General features: G+C 35.9%; 1 protein-coding gene across 1 annotated transcript in view; it reads right to left on the minus strand.

Moving 5' to 3' along the window:
- Positions 1-1,315: 1,315 nt before the first annotated feature.
- The window catches only part of LOC120627388, a 120,488-nt gene continuing 102,439 nt past the window's right edge, over positions 1,316-19,364 (minus strand). Inside the window, exons 6-7 of the mRNA XM_039895383.1 lie at positions 2,016-2,163; positions 1,316-1,398 (exon numbers count right to left, since the gene is read on the minus strand). Coding sequence (XP_039751317.1) covers positions 1,316-1,398; positions 2,016-2,163 — 231 coding nt within the window. The remainder of the gene's footprint in view (positions 1,399-2,015; positions 2,164-19,364) is intronic.

Genomic DNA, 19,364 nt, shown 5'->3' on the forward strand with positions numbered 1-19,364 from the left:
CTAATATGCTTATGTAAAATTAATATAGAACGGAACGAACAAATAAATCTCAAACAAAGAAAAAGGTTCTCGTTTCTTTGATTTTTCTAACCGTTGGCTGGATATGATTGGTCACTTAAAGCAATGAGACTTCGAAGTCTCAGATACTAAGATAAGCTAAGTTCACAACATGACATTTCAAATTGTTGAATAAATCAAGTCTATTTTCATTTGTCTGTTACGCAAATTCAGCGGTAAAGGCTCAATATAGTAGGTATATTTAGTTGTCTGACTGACTTCGTGATGGTAGTTTCTGTTTTCGCAGCAAAAATTTTCACGCAAAAGTGCAAGAGATTACATTCTGTATAATCCAGATTACGGTTTATCTGTTTGCCAAATTGAATTAAAATTCGTGCAACATTTTCTGTCATGACCCTTAATTAAGTAACAAAAATCCACACAGTATTTTCAGAAATTTAAATTTACATAGTCTTAGGCATTCATTACTTTGACATTCAACATGCAATCGAGCATAGATAATATTTGGGCAAAAACTAGGTAAGATTTATATGATTAAAAACATGGAGTTTTTTTACTTAAGGGAGCAGCAAGGCCCCAGGATTGTTTGACTAACAAAGCCATACATTAGTTTCGGATAAGCAAGTGTATTTCATTTCATGAAATACATAAATTCGGGTTGGCACAACTACAATGTATCAACAATCCAATATAGAGAAGAATTTATCAGTCGTAAAGACACCAGGATCCTTGGTTTAGTTAATTACAACGTACATTATTAGCTAATCACTACTGTCTGACCATCATACTGTGTCTAATATTTTACGGCGATTACTATTTTAAGCATTAAAATAAATTGAATCAAAAATCGCCAACCATAAATTAATGTTATACTCATATTATTATGAGATTGCGGTTATGCTAGTTTAATAATTTTTGTTTGAATAAAAATTTGGTAATAAGTAATATATTGTTCTAGTCGATTTTCTAACAAGGAACGTGGGGTTAAGGGTGCCTAAGACGAAGATCGCATTTCCTCTGCGTTAAACACTCTACACTTCACATCTCGCACGACGATACAACTTTGACTATATGGTTCGAGCTTTGCGGGCCCTGACAAGTGAAAGGGGCATTTTCATTCATCGAAACTAGGCAGCAACATTCAAAGGATAGCAGACAATTTTAATAATATAGAGGTATTACTATCACAACTAGACACTCCCACCATATTTGAATATTCCCAGATATTTCATTTGTATCATATCAACCACTTTACGATGGTCAGGTAGTAAGTGCCTATCTAGAAGTTACTTTCAATTTACCTAACTATATAATATGCTAAAACTAAAAACATAAGCTGTAAAAATCCTTTCGCAGCACGCTGTCCGATGCTCATCCCGCCTGTAAGGAAAACAAAATATTATTTTTGGTTAATAACTCCACAATTTCGGGCTGTCGTATGTTGTTTCACGCACTATGTTTAGCTTAACCAGGATAGATCTTTTGTTAGAGACTGAAAACTGAGCCCTAAATAATATTCATAATCTGTAGAATATATAAAGATGACGGTTCTTTTTCAGACAGGTAGATTTAAACAAAGTTGAGGACATTTCAAAGAGGAAAAGAAAGAAAAGATTTTTTCATTTAACTCCTAAATTGTGTGTCCAAACAATAAGCAAAACAGCAAAGTTTATCTACTTAAGATTGTCTCAGTAGTAAAATTACTCTTATTATAAGGATTAATAATCTATGCGTGCGACAAAAATGCTTTTTTTAACTTGACGAAATTAATAATATCTATATAGTATTTATTCACGACATTCCATTTAGTAAGCACACGCGTATAAAACAGCTTGTTTGCAGTTTTTCTTTAGGCGTGCTTTACATTATTTCAGATTTAAATGTCGTTATTTCTTATACAAATATGTCTTACAAGTGTTTCAAATCAAAGATGTCTTTCGATCTAAACAGTGTGGTTTGCAGTGTAATAACAGGCACTGTTAGTAATGATAACTTACTATTATCTGAAACACGGTGTATAGGGAACACCATGGCCTCGCGTGTTTCCGGTAGTGGCGCTATGGTCGTGCGAATAACTCGCTCCTCGTCCGCGACCTGCTCGTGGCTCCTGAAGTATATTGAGTAGATGTACGCCGAGCATCGTACCTGCCATAAAAATTATAAGTTTTAAGGCTTTCTTTTTATAAATAATTGATGGATAAAGCAGTGTACAATTAATGATTGTAAATTCAACATCTCCTCCGGTTTTGGAGCAAAACATGCGTAGAGGGTACATTGCTTAAGATCTGATTGGTGTGGAGTATAAATATTGAAGAAATTAAAAATTACACGATACAGATTCTCGCGCTTTTCGCGCAGTATAGCAAATTAAGCTTAGTTTTCATAATAAATCATTAAATTCCGCAAAGTAATGCCTGCTTCTATCCAATACGGCCCATTTTCTTTTTAAATTGTATTATATTTTTATGGACCTAAATTAAAATTTCAAATATTTACCGACTATGCACCGTCATTATTTTAACTTCTTTATAATTATTATTTATGCAAACGATGCTGCGTGAAAAAGGCAAAACCAAAATAGTCACTTCTCATTTACAATTGTAGTAGATTAGTAGATTCAAATATCAAAATAATTTCAGAGTTTTAGCATAAAGAGATAATAATAGCATCGCCCTTCAGAACTTCCATCACCGATTTAAAGCATCAACTGCGTCAATGAAAAAAAAAATTCAAAACAAAGCTTTTATATTTTTGCACACAAACCCTTTTATTCTATAAAAATAACTGGCCAGTTATCGTCGGGATTCTTCAATTTCGGAATTAAAATAATGTCACTAAGTTACCATGCACTGTCATTGAAACCAAATGTGTATTTCAGTTGGGAAAAACTGATTTAAAATTCACTTGCAAGATACACACTACTGGTAAAACAATGCAAAACTGTTGCCCAGTATTGTAACTAGATGGCGCTCTTTCGATTCCATACAAATAATCGTTAACTTTCACGCGATCAAATAAGTAAACGTAGGTAGAAAATCACCTACTAAGCCCCTGGCCTAAACAACACTGGCCCGTTTAGAAGATTATTTGTTGGGTCAGTACATCCTTTCTCTTATCTTTTTTTGACGCCCGATTGGCGCAGTGGGCGGCGACCCTGCTTTCTGAGTCAAGGCTGTGGTGCTGTATGTAGGTTCGATTGCCACTACTGGAAAATATGATTTGTGTGATAAACATGAATGTTTTACAGTGTCTGGGTGTTTATTTGAATATAATAAGTAATCTGATAAATATGGTCGGAGATAAAGGACATAACTCTTCACAAATAACAGCAAGTCGCAAGGCATTTGGGACAACGATCGAATGCATGCGTACCATCCTACTTAAAAATGCAAAAGTTTGTGAGGATGGATGTATGGATGGATGTATGTATGTATGTATGTTTCAACTATAATAATGACAACTTACTAGCTCAGTATGCATCGTAAAATAATAGTAGGTCCGTAGCTAGGATTCGATGATTATTATGTTAGTAGCATCAGATCTATTCTTGCTTCTTGATTGAGTCATAGGCGGACGAAGTCGCGTTGGTCCGCTATTTATGTATATATCTTTAGTACCCATAACACTATCTTACTTATCTCACACTTAGGGGCTAAATGGCGATGTGTATTTATTAATTAATTTATCCTGTCCAACTGTCCTTGTATACGGACACCAGACGGGTCGCCCGTGTGTGGGGCTCTAAATGCTTAAGTTTATCCAAGCTTCTACAGACATCTTTCCTCGCGCAACACAGAATGTGCGACTTTAAAGCGAGGATAAAGTTCCTTTTAAGTTTGTGCATTTTATTATAAAGTTATTGTGTTTGAATCTCGAAACCAACTCGTGAGGGTGCTTTAATGCCAAAGTTTTCGATACCAATCCAATACCCTTAGTACCCTTAGTAGATTTGCTCGCTCGCTATCGAGGATTATTTTTCGAGTATTCAAATAATTTAACACTACAGTACAAGGGATCTTATTCTAATTGTTACAAATCTCAAATTTGCCTACAATTCTTAAGCAAGGGTAGGCAGAATGTTTGTCAATTGGTCAAGCGAAGATGATGACGACGAATCGAAACAACTTGTGTGCAACTCTAGCTCTCTCTAACTTGTCATCGTCATCTCATATGCACATTCGAACGTCCCACAGGATGCATACCTCCTCCCACACAGAAAGGAGATTGAGGCAATCAAAATATTTGTTGGTATAGAATACTTGGAAGACAAAAAAACGCTCCACCAGAAACTGACATAAAAGACATGAAAACATAATGTTTTTCTGGTTTGAAATCGGTCAATTGGTATATAAGTCTTTTTGTCGCTTTATCTGTTCCTTTTTGTCCACCGAACCCGGTCGGAAGATAAATCCCTCAACGTTTAGATATGGAGATTGCATGTAACTCATTCACGCATATAGAGCTAAGCTGAGACTTGAATGGACCCGCATGCGGATCCTTTCTAGTACACACAAACAGTGCTTTTTATTCTGGATTTTCATGTAATAAAGTCTATATAATATATTAAAAAAAAACTAGTATAATCATGCTTAAATACGACTGATGAGGAAGTAATCGTATCTTTCGGGAGGCTTTAGTCGTGACTTTTGACCCGACAAAGATGTGCCGCTAAGCGATTTATCGTACCGGTACGATCCCGCGTAGAAACGGATGGGGTGCCATAACCTAATACAGGTTACCATCTTAGACTGCATCGTCACTAACCATCAGGTGAGATTGCAGTCAAGGGCTAACTTGTAGTCAGGTCAAAAAAGTAAGAAAAATGATGCGGAGAGAGATATATATAGTGATGATAACGTCTCACTAAAGGCAGTGTAAGTCTAACGTTGTGGTTAACTACTTCTGGCTATATAATGGCTGACATCGCGTCGATTGGATACTAAAGTGCCAATCCCTTGTAAGAGTTTGTTAAAAAAAATTGTTGTTCTGTTAAAAAAAATTGCTGATGTAAATTGAAATTGTCCAGCAGTGAATGCATAATGGCTGCTGATGAATGATATTGTAATTATTTTGGAAAACGCAACTATAACGTTTATACTTTTTATGCAGACGAAATATTTACACCAGATAAGGATCAATGCACGTTACTCATGAACAATTTATACGCATACTTATCATAAATATTGTTTGTAACTAATATTGGGTATGGTTTCGACTGCCCTTTCGGGGAAACCGAGTTTGATCCCAACAAATCACGCTCCACTATTTTATTATGTGCGTTCTTAATTAAAGCAATTAATATACATCACTTACTTGACGGTGAAGGTAAAAATCGTGAGGAAACCTGCATATCTGTGATTTATATTCACATATTACCAATCCACGCTTGGCCAGCGTGTTAAACTACGGCCTAAGCCTTTCGCATTCTTGACGGCCGATTGGCGCAGTGGGCAGCGACCCTGCTTTCTGAGTCCAAGGCCGTGGGTTCGATTCCCACAACTGGAAAATGTTTGTGTGATGAACATGATTGTTCTTCAGTGTCTGGGTATTTATCTGTATATTATAAGTATTTATATGTATTATATTCATAAAGATATTCAACAGCTATCTTAGTACCCATAACACAAGCTACGCTTACTTTGGGGCTAGATGGTGATGTGTGTATTGTCGTAGTATATTTATTTATTATTATTAAAAAAAAAAAAAAATCTGAGAGACCAGTGTTTTATGGTGCACTGGTATGTTTGCAGAAGGAGGAAACTAATAATTCAACTAATAGTCAAAGTAATAAGATACCATTGACATGTTTATTCGTATACAGTTCTGAATTGGTACCTAAAGCCGTCTCTGAAAAACCACCCTGGTTATCGAAGCACAGACAGCCAACGGAGTGATCTACAATGACGTAATCTACTATGAAAACAGTGTGATTCGGGTGCCGAAGCGTACCATCAACATTATCATCATTATTATCATAAATGCATGCTGGACCAATGAACACTGGTTTAGCAAGGTGCAGGTACTTATTATATTAGTACACAATACTAGAAACGCCGATTACCAGCGTACGGTCATGAAAATCTTTTCAGAATGAGAAGGGTTTCGGCCATCGTCCACTACGCTGGCCAAGTGCGAAATGGTAGACGAAGCAATCCTTTGAACGTTGCGTCGTTGAGAACTCTGGGGCATGCAGTTTAAGCAAGTGATAACTGATATTTAATTGCTTACAAAGCACGTCCAGCAAATCCAAAAAGTTAAGGATGCTTCCCGGGGATCTAATTTAGTAACTAAAACGAAAGCTATGACCATTCAGCAGGGCATAGAATTAATATAAATTACTGTAGCACTTATTTTATTGTATTTCAATAATATGCGAAAAGCTTTCCAATATATGTATTTCCAACGTCATTCAATTTCCATTCACTAATCGGATTAACATCGAGTTAAACTCATTGCCATCCATTAAAAATATTGATTTGTAATTAGTTTCAGGCCATTATACACCTAATTATCGAAGCATAATGTTTTTGAACATGAAACATATTTATCGTACCTACGGTATTAACTTGTTCATTCCCCCGACATTACTGCAAATTCAGATGACAACAAATGTCTTAACTAAATTTGTTTTATCATCATCAGTATCAACCTAGTGGATCGTTAGTTCCGCTATAAACGGGTCGGCAGTACGAGTCTCCTCTTTGAATGAGGGAAGGAGGGTTTAGGCCGTAGTCTTAACCGTCCCTCCCTCATTCCCTCTGGGTTTAGGTCATGGACGAATTAGTAGACTTCACACGTTATTATAAAATTTATGGGGAACACTCAGGCATGTAGATGTTTTCCTTCACCGAAAGAACATGTTATGTATTCCCTAAATATCTATAAAAATAGTTGTAGGTCCTGGGCAGTGGCGGTACTACCATACAAGCCGAAAAGCCGGGCTTGCGTTACAATAAATATCTCTTTAAAAATTTTCTCGACTGTTCCGAAATGAAATTAACAAAATAATTAAAACTTGATAGCAATGAGGATATAAATACAATGTTTTAACTTTTGCTTAATAATGTATTTACTCTTTGTCTACTTTACTGCACGCACTACGTTACTCTGGCAGGTAGTCTCTGTGGTAGCAACCAGCCGAACGGCGCGGCGCCGCGCCGAACTGTCACTATCGCGCTCTTCGCGTGTCTTCGTACGCGACCGGAGGCCCCGCTTTGTCTCGCTCACACTCATTTGCTTATATGGGGCTTTTATTTTACTGCCCTCTCTCATAGAAATTTCAATGTATTTAGCAGATACAATCTAGATTATTTAATAATTTAGTATGGAGATCAAATGCCAGATTGCTAGTTGAAGTTAGTGAAGATGACCAGCGAGCGAATTGAAACAACTTCTCGCGTGTTATTGTTTGCGTTACAACTAGTTGATACTTGACAGATTCATTATTATTGATTAGTAACTACTTAGTTAGGAGTTTATTATTGTTTTTTTGAGTTGAATAGTGCATTTTACTGGTTTGTTTTCTTCAAAATTATAGTAAATATTGTTAAATATGAGCTCAATTTGTGTGCAAATTGTTTCTGTGGCGAAATCAAAAAATAATTGGCGAACAACAGGTAAATTTATGCATATTTTTTTTCTAATGAAAATAATGGTTGGAACGCGGCTGGTTACGACATAAATTACCAGGCATCATAAGAATTAAAGAGAGCAGAATTCAAAGAAACCCTTGGGATTACTATGATTACTTTTTAATTTTGGCAAACATTGCATAGAAACTTCTTTATCATAATTCGCGTGCTGACCCTAACCGTAGTGGTTTTCAAGGATTTGTTGATATGGTTTGTCATTTAGCACAACAAGAATGGTGACTTAGAGATCATGACGAGTTAAATTTGTCCTTTAGGTAACTGGGCTTGCTCAAATTCAAAACCCTAGGAACGCCACTGGTCCTGGGTATCGGATGCATCTGAAATGGAGGCCAAAATGTTAGCTTAGTAGTTAAGCTAACATTTTGCATGAAATTCTTAGACATTTAAATTTTTAGTATTATTTGACACAGTTAATGCAATCCTTACAACAATTGCTTCTGTTAAATAGAAACAACGGGTACCTTGCGGAAGTGTGCGAAAACGTTACCGTGGCCCAGCCACCAGATGACTGAGTGGCATACCATGGGGTTTAAGAAGTCGGTATGAGTCCGATATAATGGTGGTATCCATGAGTATTAGGCCACGAAAAAAAAAAGATATCTTGTAACATGATATATATGACAATTTACATTACCTTAAATAATTGTGTAACTAAACTAGCCACTTTACGATAAAAACCACTACTTGTATAGAACTTAGGCTCTCCACGCTAACCAAATGCGGGTTAGAGCTTATAATTACAACACGGCATTTTCTGAACTGCGGATTTAATAGCAGAAAAACTAATTTCGACTAATTTGAGAAATGTTTGACTTTTTTGCAATATCTATACCTAAATATTTTTTTCAAATAACGAGGAAATCCGACCCAGCATCCGTTGATCCGAACTACTCGAACATGCTAACTGTCATTGAACTTGTTCAACGGATTTGAATGTTTTTTTACTAAAAATGGCACAAAGAAGATTTGAGCTACACGGTGCATAGCCCAATCTTTAAGGTGAAAATGATCAGATCGAGAGATCTGTGGGACGATTAAATCAAATATCTATATTTTTCTGACCTGGCATAAAACTAATAACAGTCCAAACTTTCCCGTTTACGGAATAAGACTAGGGTAAGTATGGTTTATGAATGAATACGTAATTTTTTCGACACAAACTTTATTCGACGGATCTTTTTAAAAATTTCTAACCTAAGTTTCACCCGAGACCTACTTAAATTAAGTATCTTAGTGAATACCAACTATTTAAAGAAACCTAACCTTGTCTATAGGGAAATTGAAATTTAAGAGTGTCTGAGAGGCCCATCTTCTTCAAATTGATCCTATAAAGTACGTCATCTCCCATTTCACCACTTCAGATGTAGATTCATCAATTCAATCGATTGAGGTCCACTGCTGGACATATATGTCTTTCGTAGGGAGTTCCAAAATACACCGCTCTGGGCCGCTTGTTTCCAGGTTCGCCATTCCAGCACCTTAAGATCCCAACATCTTTAAGACACCATCCTTTAGACGTCAATCCAACCATGTGCCCCACCCATTGCCACTTAAGCTTCGCGACTCGCTGAGCTTTAACCCCATGTTCTTCTTTACCAGAAAGACTCTCCCTCGTTATCTGTCTCAATCTCTATGAAAGTCGCAGTGGTAAAAGAAAATAAACAAAAACCTTGTAAATTAAAAAAGTTTGCAAAGTCTACCACACTTTTATTTTTTTTATATTTAATAATAAGAAGGGGAACATCGTCACGAACATCCGTCTAGATAATGCCGGACTTCTACAGGCTAATAGCTTCTCCTGCTATGTAAGCGTTAGTGTACCCGCCTTTTGGCCTACCACTAACGTCGTTGTCTTCCCTCTCTTTTGAGAGGGAAGGTACCCACTCTTTCGTCTCTTCCCTTCACTTGTATTATCGCTTCCCTTCCCTTCACTTGTATTGATGCTGTCAGCATTACAGAGGTTAGGTTATCAGTCTTTATTTGACTTCCTATTTCCTTCTTCACATTCTTCCTTTCTTTTCCAAATTGTGGGCAGTGAAACAGGGTGTGTTCTGCATCATTACATGGGTGTTCAAAATACATGCAATAACTACTGGCTCTTTTCTTTTTGCGTGCCGTTCCGTGTTCTTTATGAATTGCATAAACACCCCATGACCTGTAAAGCACTGTGTCATCCGAAACGTTATGTTACCATGATTGCTATGTACCCAACCATTTATAACCCCAATTAGTCAGTGCGTCCATCGCCTTTGGTCTGGAACTGGTCCCATTTTTGTTGTCATATGTCCAAAGTCCTTTCTCTGGCTGCTGATAGGCAGCATACCTGATATTTCCTGTGCCAAGTTGTGGGCTGGGATGAGGTTTGCTACCAATCAACACTTGGGTAGCCTAAACGCTTCTCATTTTAAGAGGAGACCCTCGCCCTGATGTAGGCTGAAAATGGGTTGATGATGATGATGATGATATGAAACCTGTCAACATCAACATCCAACCGTTTCGGAGATTACTGGAAACAAACAGACTGACCAATAGCAAACATACGCCAAAATTTGTGAAGGTGTAAAGTCGTGCATAAGTAGCAAACGTTATTTTAGTAATCCAGTGGTACCGATTGCCATATGCTTTTTAACAAACTAACAAACTATATATTATGTGCCAAATTTTATCGAGGTGCAATGATTGAGTTGAACATGAGTAGCAAACAACCAAACAAACCTACAATCTTCCACTTTATAATATTTATATTATAACTTGACAATTTTTTAACAAAGAAAATTATTTCTGTAATCAATTTTATATCAACCAAAACGTAAATACATATTAAATAAATCAAGCTTGAAACTATATGCTACAACTAGCTTTAAGTCGCGATAAAATTTGCAACTATTCTAAACTTTGATAAAACAATTTAAGTGTGAAACGATCAACTGAATACGTCTGCTTAACCCTTTCGAGACATGATGTTATGCTGCGTAATTTTCTCCAAAACTGCTCATCAAATTTAAATGGGACGATTTCGGAATAAAAACCCTTTCGAACAAAAATAACTATTTTGCAAACACGTCTATAAATGACGATGCTATGCCTGATCGCAAGGAAAAAATAACTGCTTTGATAACCTCCTTCCTATTTTGCCCAAAATTGGTTGGTTAAAAATGAGCCGAATTCATGGAATACTTTATTTTAATAATCTGTTATAACAAGAAAAACCTAGACGAAAAAATAATTGCCTGTTAGCTATGTTACACTCATTTTTACATTAACGTATTATTTTTAATTCAAAATATAATTGAGATTAGCGGTAAGTGCCATAGGGAAGATTTCAAGCATTCAACCGCCAAGTTGCTCCAATTTTTAATGCTTATGATCTAGCTTTACGAGACTGGCTTTTAAAATTTCTGGACATAAAAACACAATACCTAATTATATTTATTGACCACTTATTTCTCAGTTAAAGATTTTATTAACTCTCCAATTCAAAGTCCTGATTAACTCATAATCAACGCACAGCCGCTGGGGTTAGAAACTTGGAATTAGGAAAATAGGTTGCTGTTATGACGTAAGCGCGCACTAAAAAAGGATTTTCGAAAATTCTCTACAGTGGGAACACAAACAAGTTTTTATTAATGTTCAGCTGTCTATATTTTAGTTACCACATTACACGGAAACTACTTTGAAGCTCATTTTAGTATACTTTTAGCAGAAACCATATATGAGACATGATACGGGTTCACGTTTCATCTATTTTTATCCCGAATAAAGTAGACCTTTAAGGATTTACATTGAGATGGCCACTGGAAAATGTTTGAGTGTTGAACATGAATGTTTTTCAGTGTCGGGGTATAAGTATTGCTGTATATTATTCATAAAAATATTCACAGTCATCTTAATACCCTAGCACAAGCTACGCTTACTTTGGGGCTAGATAGCGATGTGTGTAGTGACGTAGTATATTTATTAATATATTTTCTAACATGCCACATTTATTTTGAGAGCGTCACCTTCTTCGGTTCTTCACTCTGTAAATACCAGTTTGATTTAAAGTTTTTCTTTTGAATTTGATAGCCTTATTCTTCATGGACGCTATACGCTATTTTACATCACGTTACTACTAACAGCCGCCCAACGGATGGACGATGCACGAGGCGGGTCGTAGAATGAAGTATAGGATACAACTATTTAAAAGAAGTTGTAGAAACACGGAAAAAGTCGCGGGGGGCTGCTAGTAAGTTACATAATTCTCGGACTTAGATCAATATAGGTTTACGAATTCTAGGTAAGTATCAGCTTGACCTAAATCTCTCGCGAGTGAAGCTAGTAAGCTTTGGTGGTTGTTAATACAAATATTAAATATGCCGTTTCATTTCATCCGCTCATTTTGGCGATAACAAAGGAAGGGCGTTACGAAAAATAATATGCTCAGCTTTTCTTTATGGATCTGATTAGTACCTTAATGTGTGCGTTTTTATCACAAAAGTAGCAATATTTACTGAGTACCTTGATGTTTATATGTGGTTTATTTGTACGTTTTTATCGGCTGGCATTGTCAGTCTGTCACAAGCTTTATCACAGGCATATTGTTAACCTTTCAGGAAGTGAAAATTGAAGTATTATATATTATATAATCTTTTCTGAGTTTCAGTAAATAAAGCTCCGTCTAATGAGCGAAATTCTAATATATAACGAGGACTTTATATTTATTAATATACATTAATTATGGGTGTAAGGGGAGACTAGTACCAGTCAGCCTCCCCAACCGTCGACCTCGCCTGCCCCTGCTGATTTACCAACGAGGCTCTGACGACCAACCAATGGCAGTTTAATCATTAATTATCAAGCTGGTCCAAATCAACTGACTGGTACCAAGCAGCTTTACCGGTGCGAAAGGGCCAACACTGCGATCACTAACCCGCATGCCAATCGTGGTGGTTATTGGCATGACTTTGTTATAGGAAATAAAGACCAACTACAGCTCTAGGGACTGAGAATCGAATCCAACTCGGATGGGCAGCGTTCGGGAAACTTTGAGACATCTTTTCATCCAAAATCTCTCGGTGCCTCAGTGCGCTTACTATGGGCCTCATAAGAAGGCCACAGAGTTACTTAGCGGGTGATGGAGAGAATTATGTTGAAAGTATCTCTACGTGATCAAATCAGAAATGAGGAGATCTGAAGAAAAACCAGTCGCAAAGCTGACGTGGAAATGGGGGGGCACATAGCTCGGAGAACGAATGGACGTGGGGTTCCAAGGAGCTGAAATGGCGACCCCGCATTGGTAAACGCAGCGTTGGTTTGCCTCCAACGAGGTGGACAGATGACATCGCTGGAAGCCGCTGGAAAAAAGCGCCCCAGGACTGTCTATAAAAGACCCTCCCTACAAAATACCTATGTCCAGCAGTGGACTCCAATCGGTTGAAGATTTCTTGATTTATAACTATAGCCTATGACTTGTTACATTGAAAACATTATTTATTATATGAGCTTTATATGAGCTTCTAATGAAGCTCTGTCTAATGAGTGAATTTCTATTACAAAATGCTGGGCTTTATAATATTTATTAAATACTGAAATAAAAAATTGCATCCCGGAAGGGTGAAGCTGTAATACCAGCGTTCAAAAAACCAAAATTTTAATTACTAAAAGCACTGTAACATTCTAAGAACAAGTAATATTAGTCCCATAGTTACAGAGTAGATACTCTGTATGTTCATGGACAAGATTTCAGTTGCCATTTTTATGGACTGATTGTCTATACAAATTTCAACACCTCCGAAGTCGATCGAACACATCTTCTGACGGTATTATAGTAAAGCGTACAAAGGTAGGTGCGTGCTTATTTTTGAAAATTAATAAAATAAACCCTCACAGATTTTCACGCTTGTCACGGATTATAGCATATTAAGCTTTAGTATGTATTGTATATTATTCTACAATCCAAACCCTTCAGTAGTTGGATAAAATGGCAATACATACCATTCATTGCGCTCACGGGATATTATATTATCGTGGAAATCAATTTACTCCGTTTTATTCGCTTGTACACGGATAGAAATTGAGTTTGTTACGGAAGTTATTGTTATTGCACGCATTTGTTTGGCAATAATGTAAATACGCACATGTTTTAACTTTTACAATGTCATTGAAGGAATTAATTAACTAAATAATTGAACTTTCCTTTGGGAAGACCACATTCGAGTCCCGTTACGCCTATAATGGACCTGTACGGTTCTATAACGGAGTTATCTGCGTCATTAATATAAGCAATGAAAATATCACTTGCTTTAGAAGTCCTTCACCTGCAGAACTTGAAACCTGCATGCTCGAAAGTTGACTGACCAATATTTAAAAGTTTAGGAATCCTTACACTTCCTAGCATGTATGTTTTAGAGATAGGACTTTTGTATAGGACCCAGATCTCTTCAGGAAGGTTACTGATTTATTTCCAAGGCGTACTCTAAACAATGTTAGATTAATATTAAATAAGTGCCCTAGAACAGCCACGTATTTGAAAAAATGTAGTGCCCCATGTGTATAAAGATATTTAAAACAATCCCAAAATACTACCGTATCGAAAATTCAAGAATACAATGAAAAAGTGGCTATTGAGCAATGTATTCTATTCTCCAATTTAAGCCTCAGAACTATATTATTTAAATTAAGTTACGTAAATTGACCAAATTTTGTATATTCGGGTTGCCTAACTGGATATTGAGGCTTTTAATTTTAAGAACTTATTATCATATAATCATAGAAATAAATACATTTCATTTCTCCATAACGTTTTAAACGGCGCATGAAGTTTATCAATCTTCTACGGCCTAAACACATCTCATTCATAAAGCAGACCCGTGCCCTGTACTAGGCACGTAATGAGATGATAACCTATTCTTGGACCTATTTGATTCATCATGGACGCGTTTGTTGTATTATAAATAAATATAAATATATCATGTGTGACTGTTTGTTTGTTTGTTGCAACCGTAGAACCAATCTTGAAGAAATTTGGCACGTGGCTCATGGATTTATTTTATTTTATTTTTTATTTTATTTTATTTTTTCTTTAATTGGAAAACCAACAGTTGGAGATACTAACTAGTTAACAGATTGAATGACTTAAAACTAATAACAGGTTTCCACAGATAAGTCTTATATAAACAAGGGTACCTGATAGAACCCAGCAAAAACGCAGCAAACTAAAACAAAGTGTTAAGTTTACCTAGCATGCAACAGTTTATCTACTAAGTTGCGACGTACACTATTCATATTACCATAAAATAAGTCAATTTCGGGGTCATTGTAAACAGAATTAAGAAGGCGAGAGACACGGATTATAAAGTAATTAAATCTATTCTTAGTTTTAGTTAAGGGTACGTGCAGAATCTTTTTATGCCTAGGTAATCGCGAGGGTACAAATAAATCTAACTTAGTAAGTAATTCTATCAAAAGAAATTCTTGTGAAAAATCAGGTATACGTTATATTTTAAATCTATATACTTTTGTTAATTTTTAGTTTTTCTTCACACAGCAATATAGCAGCCGATTAACGTGATTCAAATAGAGATTTTAATGTCGAGATGTTTAAAAGGCAGAGAGTGACATAATTTACTCTTTATGATTAATACATACTGTCTTACTGATATTATAAATGCAATAGAGCACTCAGCTATTCATAAGGCTAAGAACAAAGGCTGACGGACAGACTAATAAAAATGTTGCAGCGCAAAGCCCCTCATAGTAAATTTCTTAGTACCTACTTACAGTTTGAAACTAATAATATTTTATGAACTTTCAAAAATGTTAATGTAAAAATAAATGGCATTCGAGGTGTGTTAATGTACAAATACCATACAAAATTAAATAATAATTAGCCTTTTATTTCCCAATAGTAAATACAGTCAATATAATGCAATCTACATAATTAACATAAACGTTGATAGTCGGTAGTTATTATAAACTTCAAATATCAAAATTATAGAACTACTAGCGGTCCCTCGCGACTTCGTCTGCGTATAAATTAACCTTAATAGATCTGGACTGCTAGATATATGTGTTGGAATTTTATTAGAACTTTTAAAGAGGAACTTTCGATGAAAGCATTGTCATATATGCTTTCATCGAAACTTTAACCGTTTAAGCAGCGCATGCAGCAGACACTAATTAAATCAAAATTAATTTATTTCAAGTAGGCCCAGTTTATAAGCACTTTTGTAGTGACTCTACCACCGGTTTGGAAGGCAGATTCCATCGAGAAGAGCCGGCATCTCAGAAACTCAGCAGATTGCTCTATTTCAACATCATTTTACAGTTTACAATCTTTTAAATTCACTATCTTGTGAGAGATGAGAGCTGAGCCAGCTTCCAAGCAGCTTTGTCGTTAAGAAAAGGAAAAAAAAATCCCGATTTTGTAAAATTTTTGAACTTCATTTGTCATTTAGAAAAAAATGATTAGAGTAAATTTTTAGGATGCACACACCGTCACAAAAACTCTGTCTACGCAAAAAACACACCGACACCCTGAAGTTAGTTATAAAGTTTGACTCTGTACACTTTCAATTGTCAAAGTCTGCGGGTTCATTCCGTTGATTTAATTGATTCAATTGTACAAAAATCTCAAATTTTGGTGTTGAGTGAAACTTGGTTGTCCGATAATGAGTCTATTAGTATTCCAAATTAAATTATTTTTATTATGTCCATTTCTTTAATTATGTTTAATTATGTTCTTTAAAAGATAATGCGATATAATAAAACTTTCTATGTATAAAACCTGTTTCTATTGATAGTGGCGTTTTTTCTACAAACGTAGAATAAGGCGAAGGATAAAATTTTTGAAAAGATTTTTGTAACGCGTGTGTAAGTACACACACGTTTTTGTTTTTATTGGAGCTATGCTCATATTGGCCTTAGCGTGAAGACATATAATTTATAACCTTCCTCGATAAAATCGGACCAGTTGTTCCTGAGATCATCGCGTTCAAGTAAACAAACAAACTGTTCAGCTTTAAGGTATATCATGCTTATCATAAAAAAGAAAATATTTTCAGTATAAGAAAAAAAAATAAGAAAATTTGTAAAAAAAAACAGAAGAAGAATTTGTAATTTTTGTATGATAATTTCCACTTCCGATTACATTCAGTAGACGGCGGTATTTACGTAGTACAAACTTCTACGAAGTATGAGCCATTTTAAATCGCAGGCTATTTTAGCGGCATTTTTAAGACCGCTTAATTTCATTGTCACAGTTTTCCTTATTTTTTCTTCGTTTTATTAGTATAAATGTAATTTAAAAGAAATTAGCTATGGAAGACTATAGATATAGCTTATAGCCAGTTTTTTTCACAAATTGCGCGGGAATAAGTAATCCATGTATTAATCCAGGGTATTACCTTTCTAAATTTCTAATCAAATTGTTTCAGCTGTTGCAGCGTGGAGACGTAACAAACATACTAACATCGGCCTTTATAATATTAGGATGAATAATTGTGTCTTTTGTCTTTGGTTTAAATAAAAAAGGTTCTCGACTTTATTTGTTTTCTAGAAAACTATCACTGGCAGCCAGTCAGCTTTATTGGAAGGATTAACCAATCTTATGTTTTCTTATCGATTTCAGAGGCGCTCTCGTCTTCCTGTGAACTTATGTTACATTTTAACTTTCATTAGTGTTTGTTGGTCATCATCTTCGTGTTCCATCTTCGGTAGGACGTTTGACGGTCTGCGTGCAAAAATCTTTCTTTTCTATTCCCAGAAATTCTCCTTAAATACGTCCAACCGATTGAGTCGTTGGTGACCTGCTCTTCTGCCCAGTGCCATTACTTATTGGGCAAGAGAGCAGATTAAGATTTACGTTAGAAACAAACATTGAGCTCCTAATTGTAAGTAAAGACAGTAATTAACAGGCATCGGGCTAAACACGGCCTGAGTGTTCTTCATCATCATACCTCTTTAGTAAATCCAGTACCATGGTATTTGTCACAAGGCTTTTCCAGATACCTCCCTCTTTAAAATTTTAAGGTTTAAATTTTATTTTTTACATTTTATGTTGATCAGTCAATGAGTTAAAGGAAAATATGTTGATCTTCGGAGTTCCATTGAAGCAAGGAACCTAGAACCCGGTGCTAGAACCCTACAAAAAGCTTTGTTTTGTTTTTTGTATGTTAAAGTCAAAGTCAAATATTTCTTGATTCAAACAGGCACGTAGATGGCACTTTTGATGCGTAAATTACATGCAAAATGTGTGCATAGTAGTGAGTGGCGGTGGCGATAACTACACTCGTAATGTTACAAGGGGTCCAAACGGGAAACGGGTCCCTGGTCGGGTGTTCTTTTTGCTATCACCATCTCACTACTAATCATCTCATCACTGTAAATATTTAACAGATAACCTGGTTAGAGTATCCTTTATAATCGATTACGTAATCGTATATTAGGATTTTTCTATAAGTTTTCGCTTAAAACAAACGTTGAACTTTTTCTCTTTTCTTAAAAAGTTCCAACCGGTAATTTATTGTAAAATTGTATACAATTTCCATATTGCACTGCAAGTTTATTTTGGCTCCTAATGCTCAAATTATTGCAGTTACATTTTCTCTTAAATTAAGATATATTTTTGTCTACATACATTAAATATTCAAATATGAATTTGCTATAGACTGTGAGAAGCGGTGATAGCGCATTGGGTAGGAGCTCGACTTCACTTCCGGGGAGCCAAGTTCGAATCCCAACTTTTCTAAGTTATGTGCGTTTTAAGGAATTAAAATACCACTTGCTTCAACGGTGAAGGAAAACATCTTGAGGAAACCTGCATGCCCGAGAGTTCTCAAAGGTATAATGTTCTCAAAGGTGTGTTGAGTCCACCAATCCGCACTGGGCCAGCGTGGTGGACTACGGCCTTAACCCCTTCTCATTGTGGGAGGAGACTCGTGCCCTGGAGTGGGCCGGTAATGGGTTGTTATGATGATAAACTTTGATTATTTTAAAATGCAAAAATAAATCGATGACACTGGCGAAACTACATAGTTTACAGCATCAACGCAATGTTGCCTGTTTATCGGTTTTTTACCGGATACATTTTGGTGGGTGTGCTCAGGAACTTCACAATTTGGTACCTCCTTGCTCTACCACAGAACAATCGACACGCACGAAATGTTTTTTACTCACGTTTCTGATACGTACCGCTAGGATGTGGAACGCCCTACGGTCAACTGTTTTTCCTACGTATAACACGAATACCTACCTACAAAGTTCAAGGCCAAAATGAAATAGATTTTTTCTAGGCAAACGTGCTCCAATCTAGACGTCATCATTGCTTTCTTGCAAGCATGGTTGTCGTCAAGCGCTGGCCTACCGTTAATAAAAAAAATAGTAAAATTCCATATGACATAATGCTATGGAAGTAACTTAAATAGAATAGCCTAAGAGTTTCTACGTCTGTCATATGACAGTCAGAGGATAAGTCAAACGAAGCACATACGGCATTGTGTTAGGTAAATAAATTTTTGCTCTGTAGGTAAATCATATGACATTACCCGGAAAGAACTTACAACAACAGACTTTGGTACATTAGGTAAATGAAAAAAAGAGAAAGCATACCAATTCGCGCATTGAAAAAGAAACTACAGTAGTTTAAATAAAACTTCTAGCGCTTAATGCCATATAAAACCATTTACCAGAGTGCAAACATCATAAAGGCATTATACA

Source organism: Pararge aegeria, chromosome 11 (genome assembly GCF_905163445.1).
Source record: "Pararge aegeria chromosome 11, ilParAegt1.1, whole genome shotgun sequence".
Lineage (NCBI taxonomy): Eukaryota > Metazoa > Arthropoda > Insecta > Lepidoptera > Nymphalidae > Pararge > Pararge aegeria.